Raw genomic sequence first — 8804 nt, forward strand, 5'->3', positions numbered from 1 at the left:
AAACTGACCAGGGATTAAGAACTCGCGTCAAGAGAACAATTCACAATTCAGCTGCTCTTTGTAAGCGTCGGAGCACAGTGCCCTCCGGCTCCCCACTCAGGCCGGAGGAGCTCATTACAGACAAAGCTCAATATCTGGGAGCAAGAAACAGGCTGGAGCAGGCATGGGCAAACTACGGCCCGCGGGCCATATGCTGCCCGTTAAGCTTTTTAATCCGGCCCGCAGAACTTGATGAAATTATATTAATAAACCTTGTTAACGTTTTTTCCCCGCAATTCTGGCGTTTTCCCAATAGATGACGCACTTCATATACATTTGTGGCGACCCATTTCCTGGCACATCCGAACCGGCTCACAATTAGCCAGCGTTCCGGCTAAGGGAGATAGCCTGCGGGGATTTGCGAGCACAGAGCTTTGGAGCCTCTGCGCCACGGGGACGGGGTGGGGGGGGGGCAGGTTGAGGGAGGCTTAAAAGTGAGGCTGGGGATTTCGAATAAAGTTTTTTTCTCCGACTGCAGTTACTGACTCCGTGTCGTAATTTTAGCACTGCATGTAGCACACCACTACACATTGACCTTTGTTGAGGTGCAGCGTATTACTCCACATTTGCGCTTTACTCTTTGTTCGGCTCGACCTATTTGTGTGAACAGGCGTTCAGCGTCATGAACATCAACAAAGCCAGCCACAGATCCAAGTTAACTGACCAACACCTCAGATCCATCCTGAGAATCGCCACAACAAAACTAAATCCAGACTTTGATGCGCTGGCTAAAAAGGGAGACCAACAACACTGTTCCCACTGAAATTAAAAATAAGTTTCTTCGTTGTGTTATGTAAAAAATGCATTTGAAAATATTTTTTTCAATAAGCCTTACATGTTACATGTCATTTCTGTTAAGTGATGGACATGAGTAGTGCGCAGGTGCACGTAAGTTCTCAAAATAAAAAATGCGCTCCAGATCAAATAACGCGCTCCGCATACTGGCGCGCTGTCACTGTTCTCTCCTTGTGCTGGTCGTTGTTGAGTTTTGGCACAGGGGACAATTGAATAAGAAGGAGCAGGACAAGTAGACCTGCATCTCCTACCGTCTTTGAAATAAAGACAGTCAGGAGGAGAGTGATGATGATAATATCTTGAAGGATACAGCATTTTCAGTGCTTTAAAATAATAACTGTTACTATTAAAAAAGCTGTATTTTATTCATTTAATTTTCAGTGTTTTAAAAGTTATTAGCTAAATACCATGGGACTTCAAAGACAGATATTTTTGTTGTAATGCATTTGTCCATTTTCAATTGAAATTAAAGCACATGTTTTCTACATATCCCATGATATTTTATTTTCTCTTATGAGGTGTATTATCAAAACACTCCGTCCATCTGCTCCTGGTCCGGCCCCCCTGTCAAATTTTAGAACCCTTTGTGGCCCACAAGTCAAAAAGTTTGCCACCCCGGGCTGAAGTCTGATAAAGAGGTTACGTGGTTTATATGTAAAATAATGGATACCCAGATGCTTCAGATTCCAGTATCTATAGTCTCTCGCATATCCAAAATGTACCCAGGAGTTGGGTGAGCAGTAAGGTATGTTTGGATGGAGACAGAGACCAGGTAACACTGGACATTTCACAACATGTAGAACCCAGTCTTCTCATGTCAAACGATAAGGTCAGGTGATAAGAACAGTCCACACATTCCTTTCATTGTAGTTATTATTTACAGTCAGCTGCTTGCATTCTGCTGTGGGACAGCATCGTAAAGCTGGAGGGGGCCTGTCACTGTCGGTCTCTTTATTTAATTGTTGAAATACAAAAGGTCCCTCGAGCCATGACGCACAGCAATCCCTGATTAACCCTAGACTAATCAGCAGACAATTTACGATTATCAATTAAACTACCAATTGAAGCATCTTCTCTCTGGCCTGTGGGAGGAAACTGAACACACAGCCCAGGAAACCATCCACAAACACCAAATGATTCCTTACCTTCAGCCGCCGGATCGCAGCCTCCCCTTCCTGCTTATTCCAAACACTCTGGTTCATTTGCTCTTTTAGAAACTTCAGTGACTCTTCCAACTTTTCCTGAAAGTCAGAAGATGCAAAAGAAAATCTGAGAAAGGAACCTTCCGAAGCTGCTGACCTTGAAGTGGGGGTGGGGGGGGCAGAGGACTGGGGGGGGGGGTAATCCCTGAACCTGTGGGGGAAATAGAGACATTCTTTCAAACCTTCCCACCAGTCATGTTCACTTCCCCTTCACCCTCCATCTCCCAGTCCCTCTCTCTCACTCACTCAATATTGTCCATACCCCACTCTGCCGTTCCCCCCTCAATCATGCTGTATTTTCCCATTCTCCCCTCCCCCCCGTCCGATCGTCTCCAATCTGATTCTATTTGTCTTCTTTCTACCGCTGCCTCACCTCGACTTCTCCCCTCCACACCTCCCAATTCTGCCCCAGGAAGCTCAAAGTAAATTTCTCAACGTGTTTCTACATTGTCATATGTACAGGAAAATAAAGGTAAAAACAGAATTTATGAAAACCCACGAGTCCGTTGGATGTGGAATCAGTTCATGTTGAGGTGACTGAGGTTATCCACGCTGGTTCAGGAGCCTGCCTGACCCGGTGACAGGTCGTACCTCTTGTACCTCCTTCCCAATGGCAGCAGCCAGAGAGCATGGCCGGGATGAGAACCCATCTCCCCTCCCTCCAGCCTCTCAGCTGTCAGACATCCCTCATCTACACTCCTCTTCCCGCCACTCCCTATTCCTTCATTCGCCCTTGGCCTTCTCTTCATTCCCTTTCTTTTGTCATATTCTCTGATTTTCTTCACGTTCAAAACGTCTTTTCCTTCGTTCTCAAACACTTCTCTCACCCACCCACCAACGTTGTTAGTCCAACTCTGTTACACCTGGCAACGTCCTGTTTCCTAACGGGCCATTCCCTTAACACCTGCTCTGTGCCTATCGTTTTCCTTCCTCCCCGACCTTCATCGCCCTCTCACTGCGCTCTCCACCCTCTCAAAGTTTCTCTTCTCCGTTTCCCTGTACTTACCCACCCGCCCCTCTCCCCGTCCGCACGGTAGGGAGGGCAGGCGGGTGATCTCGCACCTTGAGCGCCTGGGCTGCCTCCTTTATCGGGATGACATTGTGCATCTTGTGCTGCGCCGACAGGCCACACACCAGGCAGATCATCTCCTGCTCCACCAGGCAGAACAGTTTCAGCTTCTCGTTGTGCTCCCGGCAGACAAACTCCTCCGTCCGCTCGGCCGTCCCCACCCTCAGCTGCCTGACCTGCTCTGCGATGTTGCTCAGGATATAAGCGGGCCTGGTGTACCTCTGGACGAAAACCTGCCGGCACTGGGGGCAGGAGACATCCCCCGAAACTTTCTCCCAAACTTCAGAGATGCACGCTCTGCAAAAATTATGTCCGCACTCCAGGGAGACCGGCTCGGTGAACACCTCCAGACAAACGGAACACGTTAATTCCTCGACGAAGTCTGCAGAAGCCATCTCGGTCCTCTCTCCCCTACTCGGAACTTCCCGTTTCAAGTCTGGGCGGAAGAGTTCGACTTCCTGTTTTTGACCCCGTGTGACCTCTGAGAGGCTGCAGACGTGGAATTGCTATTGGTTTATTTTGTCAAAGCGGATCGCTGATACTGAGTCTGGTTCTGCAGTGCAGAATGGAAGGGGGAAAAAGAGAGTGGTAGTGATCGGGGACTCGATAGTCAGGGGTACAGACAGGAGATTCTGTGGTCGTGACAGGGACTCCCGGATGGTTTGTTGCCTCCCGGGTGCCAGGGTCAGGGACGTCTCTGATCACGTGCACGGTATTCTGAAATGGGAGGGTGAGCAGCCAGATGTCACGGTACACATCGGTACGAATGACGTAGGAAGAAAGAGTGAGGAGGTCCTGAAGAGTGAGTATAGAGAGCTTGGTAGGAAGTTAAATAGCAGGGCCTCGAGAGTGGAAATCTCAGGATTGCTACCTGTGCCATGTGCCAGAGAGGGTAAGAGTAGGGTGCTCTGGAGGATGAACACGTGGCTGAGGAACTGGTGTAGGGGGCAGGGTTTCAGATTTCAGGATCATTGGCACCTCTTCTAGGGCAGGTGGGGCCAGTACAAGAGAGACGGGTTACACCTGAACTACAGGGGGACCAATATACTTGCAGGGACGTTTGTTAGTGCTATGTGGGGGGGGGGGGTTAAACTAGATTTGCAGGGGGATGGGAACCAGAGTGCTGGACGAGATAGTGGAGTGGGGGTGAAAATAAGTGATGTCAAAGTTTCATGCAAAGTCACAATTAGAAGGGTTGTGCAGTGGTAATAATCTACTGAGGTGTGTCTATATCAATGTGAGGAGTATTGTGGAGCTTTTCGAGGAGGTTACAAGGAAAGTGGATGAAGGGAAGGCAGTGGATGTTGTCTGCATGGACTTCAGTAAGGCCTTTGACAAGGTTAGTTAGGAAGATTCAGTTGCTAGGTATACATGGTGAGGTAGTAAATTGGATTAGACATTGGCTCAATGGGAGAAGCCAGAGAGTGGTAGTGGAGGATTGCTACTCTGAGTGGAGGCCTGTGACTAGTGGTGTGCCACAGGGATCAGTACTGGGTCCATTGTTATTTGTCAACTATATCAATGATCTGAATGATAATGTGGTAAATTGGATCAGGAAATTTGCTGATGATACAAAGATTGGAGGTCTAGTGGACAGTGAGCAAGTTTTTCAAAGCTTGCAGAGGGATCTGGACCAGCTGGAAAAGTGGGCTGAAAAATGGCAGATGCAGTTTAATACAGACAAGTGTGAGGTATTGCACTTTGGAAAGAAAAGCCAAGGTAGAACATACAAGGTAAATGGTAGGGCACTGTGGAGTGCAGTAGAACAGAGAGATCTAGGAATATAGATACAAAATTCCCTAAAACTGGTGTCAGAGGCAGATAGGGTCATAAAGAGAGCTTTTAGTACATTGGCCTTTATAAATGAAAGTATTGAATATAAGAGTTGGAATGTTATGGTGAGGTTGTATGAGGCCAAATTTGGAGTATTGTGCGCAGTTTTGGTCACCAAATTACAGGAAGGGTATTCATAAGGTTGAAAGAGTGCAGAGAATGTATACAAGGATGTTGCCAGGACTTGAGAAACTGAGTTACAGAGGAAGGTTGAATAGGGTAGGACTTTGTTCCCTGGAGCGTAGATGAATGAGGGGAGATTTGATAGAGGTATATAAAATTATGATGGGTATAGATAGAGTGAATGTAAACAGGCTTTTTCCACTGAGGCCAGGGGAGAAACAAAACCAGAGGACATGGGTTGCGGGTGAAGGGGGAAAGTTGAAAGGAAACATTAGGGGGGGCTTCTTCACACAGAGAGTGGTGGGAGTGTGGAATGAGCTGCCAGATGAAGTGGTAAATGCGGGCTCACTTTTAACATTTAAGAAAAACTTGGACAAGTACATGGAGGGATATGGACATGAAGGTGCAGGTCAGTGGGACTAGGCAGAAAATGGTTCGGCATAGCCAAGAAGGGCGAAAAGGCCTGTTTCTGTGCTGTAATGTTCTGTGGTTCTATATACCGAGCCTGTCTTGCAGACTCTTCACACAGATCAGACCATCTCACCGTGTTCAGAGGTAGAGAATAACAGAATGCAGAATAAAGTGTAACAGCTACAGAGAGAGTGCAGAGCAGGTAAGCAGCGTCTTTCTGCAGATGCGCAGTGGAGAGCGTTCGAACGTGTCGGTGTGAACGGTGTCGACTCTCCACTGCGGGGGGCAGAAGACTCTGTAAGGGTTTGTCAAAACTACCCATCGGCAACAGCCTACTCGCCATCAAGGACGTACATACAGAAAGGGGCCGGAATTATCGTGAAGGAGCCGACCCAAACTGGTCATGAACGATTTGTCCCACTCCCATGAGGGAGGGAGCTGCGTAGCATCCACGCCGGGGGCACCAGGCTCAAAAACAGTTACCTTCCCTAAGCAGGTAAACTGATCAACATCTCCACCCATTTACCCATATCTGCCCCTCCCCCATCACCACTATTTTTCAGTGATGGATCAGGTCCAGAGTAACAATTATCTTGTTCCCCTTTACATCTGTGTACTGGAAATAACATTAAACTATCGTGAATCTTCTCATGGCTGCGAGCCCGTTAATGATCTTTTCACTGTGGCAGAGAAGCTGTCCTGAAGCCTGGCGGTACATGCTTTCAGTCTTTGTACCGTCTGCTGATGAGGGCGAGGAGTTCCCGACACCATGCTGAAATTCAGAAGAATGAGAGCAGAACTCACAGCTGTATATTTTTTTTTCTTTTTAAAACTTTTATAGAATCATATTTTAACTAAATAAACTGTATTCGTGATAAAAATATTTACAAGATTGAACCCTGCGATGACCTTTCATTTGTCACATTTACTGTCAATACGTTCTAAACTGATGTCTATGAATGATATGATTTACATTCAGACGCACCAACAGCCCTGCGGCCGCTCCTGTGGCTCTCCGGGACGGTGTACTACCACGATAATTAAGGGGCTTCCTCCCCCGCCTGCCCCTCCCTCTCCAGTATCAGGAGACCCCTACACCGTGTTCCTGTCCCACCGGGCCCTTGCGGTGGCTACACCGAGTGTCAGTGGGTCCCTCAGCACGTTCCCCTGCGGCCTGGAATGTGCCGGTCGACAGCATCCCTCACGGACATCTCGATGTGCCGGCTGACAAAATGATGAAGAGGATAGATGAGACAAAGGAATGAAAGTTGTTTCCACTGGAAGGTGAGACGAGAACTAGGGGACATAGCCTCAAGATTAGGGGGAGCAAATTCAGGACAGAGATTAGGGTAAGCTGCTTTTCCCATGGAGTGGTGAATCTGTGCCGTTCCTCGCCCAGGAAGGCAGTAGAGGCTACCTCATTAAATAAATATTGAAGACACGGTTCGATAGGTGTTTGCATAGCAAGGGAATTAGGGTGATGGGTAAAAGGAGGTGGAGCTCACTCATGGAAGGTCAAAGGACTCAGGATCTCAATTCCTCAAAGGTCATAAAAGAGTCTTCAAAACGGTTTTAAGACGGAGGCAAAAGACAGAAGTTGCCAAGATCAGGTGGGACTGCAGTGTTGAACTGATCAGCTACGACCCCATTGATCAAGAAACAAATTTATTCACCAGATACATTTACATGTACGTTTGTATTGGAAATTTTCTGTGCTGTGTTGATCAGGACGTGACATGCACGACTCAGCAATTATATGGAATAATGTAATACGAATATGAAATGAAATGTGCATAAATGCATAAACGCCAGTTTGTATTTACAATGTAAACAGGGATGATAAAAATGTGCTTGAAGATTTTTACAGTCCATTGCAGTGACCTGGTTAAAAGACAGAGGAGGCGTGGAGGCTCACGGGACTGGTTGATCAGATTAACTGTATAACGGGGGAAATAGATGCTCAGAAGCTGTCCTTGAGCCTGTCCTTGGTGGTCGGTGCTTTCAGGCTTTTGTATCTTTGGTCCCATGGGAGGAGGGAGTCCTGTGAAACTCACCGGAAGAATGGGGGAGATTTCACAAAATGGGAGAAAACTGGACTTGAAACATGACAAACTAAAAAGATTCTCCGTGTAAAGGTTAGTCATCTGTCTCTCCCTGTCTCCTGTACCTTTCCCTCCAGCATCCCGAGAGTATACTGAACTGATACCAGGATCCAGCGGGATGTCTCAGGTTAAAGTGTGCTGGAGGTTTGGAAAACCGGAAAAAAAACAACTGCAGTTCCCGGAGAACTGAAATTATAACGGAAAATGCAGGAAACTCTCAGCAGGTCAGGCAGCATCTGTAGAGACAGAAACAGTCTGCTCAGCTTGAGAGGTTATTTCCAGTTATCTTGGGCACTCTGGGCTTTAGTGTAGAAGAGGAAGAGGTGAGTGAATGGGTTGGAATTGGCTTATTTTTCTCACATGTACTGAGGTGCAGTGAAAAGTGTGACCTGCATACTGTTCATACAGATTAAATCATTCCACAGTGTATCAAGGTAGAATTAGGTAAAACTGTAACAACTGCAACGAAAATGCAATGCAGGTAGACAATAAGTTACAAGACCATGACAACTGTCTCAGGCATGGACTGACTGTCACAAACCAAACTCGACACCAGGAGGACCCCCTGACCGCCACCCCCCCCCCCCACCCCACAGCATCAGATTCTGGTGTTTCTGTCTGCCCTTTGTGCCGTGTGGAGCAGCCAGAGGAATTCTAAGTGAGTCCCCCGGCCATCAGCCAGGATTGTGACCCAAACGGAGAGAAGTCCGTGGCTGTTGGTGGTGCTCAGAGATCAGTGCTTGCGGACCTGTGAGGGGTTGGGGATTGATGTTGATGTTCTCCTGTAGAAGGAACGGGAGGTTGGAAGCATAGAGACTGTGGGAAGGAAACCCAGAGCTTAGAGTGTGGGTGTCTGAAGATATCGGTAAATTGTTGGATTAGAGGAGATTACAAAACAGTGAGGGGGTGATGATGTGAGAGGGATTTGAAAACAAGAGGCTGGTGAAACATTTCCAATCTAGGAGGCAGTGTAGCTTGGTGAAAGTGGAGAAAAAATATTGTTGTTGTGGAGATGGTCATCCCGAAACTCTGGAGCCTGATGTTGTCACTGAGTAGATGAGACACAGGAGGGTTCTTGGCAGGGGTATCAGAGACAAGGAGTGTCTGTGGTGGGGGTTGGGGTAAGAAGACATTGATTTCTGTAGTTTTAGACTCATCTTTAGAATTCTCCAGACCCCCACCCCACCTGTTTTACAGGCTCCGCACCTTCAGGTGTATTAACTGTGCAAT

At 47.4% G+C, this 8804-nt stretch overlaps 1 protein-coding gene across 1 annotated transcript in view; it reads right to left on the reverse strand.

The window, feature by feature from the left end:
* Positions 1-3540, reverse strand: part of LOC132394812 (uncharacterized) — a 37705-nt gene extending 34165 nt beyond the window's left edge. Inside the window, exons 1-2 of the mRNA XM_059971219.1 lie at positions 3099-3540; positions 1980-2075 (exon numbers count right to left, since the gene is read on the reverse strand). Of these exons, the coding sequence (XP_059827202.1) occupies positions 1980-2075; positions 3099-3500 (498 nt within the window). The 5' untranslated portion in view covers positions 3501-3540. The remainder of the gene's footprint in view (positions 1-1979; positions 2076-3098) is intronic.
* Positions 3541-8804: the final 5264 nt, after the last annotated feature.

Source organism: Hypanus sabinus, chromosome 5 (genome assembly GCF_030144855.1).
Source record: "Hypanus sabinus isolate sHypSab1 chromosome 5, sHypSab1.hap1, whole genome shotgun sequence".
Taxonomy (NCBI): domain Eukaryota; kingdom Metazoa; phylum Chordata; class Chondrichthyes; order Myliobatiformes; family Dasyatidae; genus Hypanus; species Hypanus sabinus.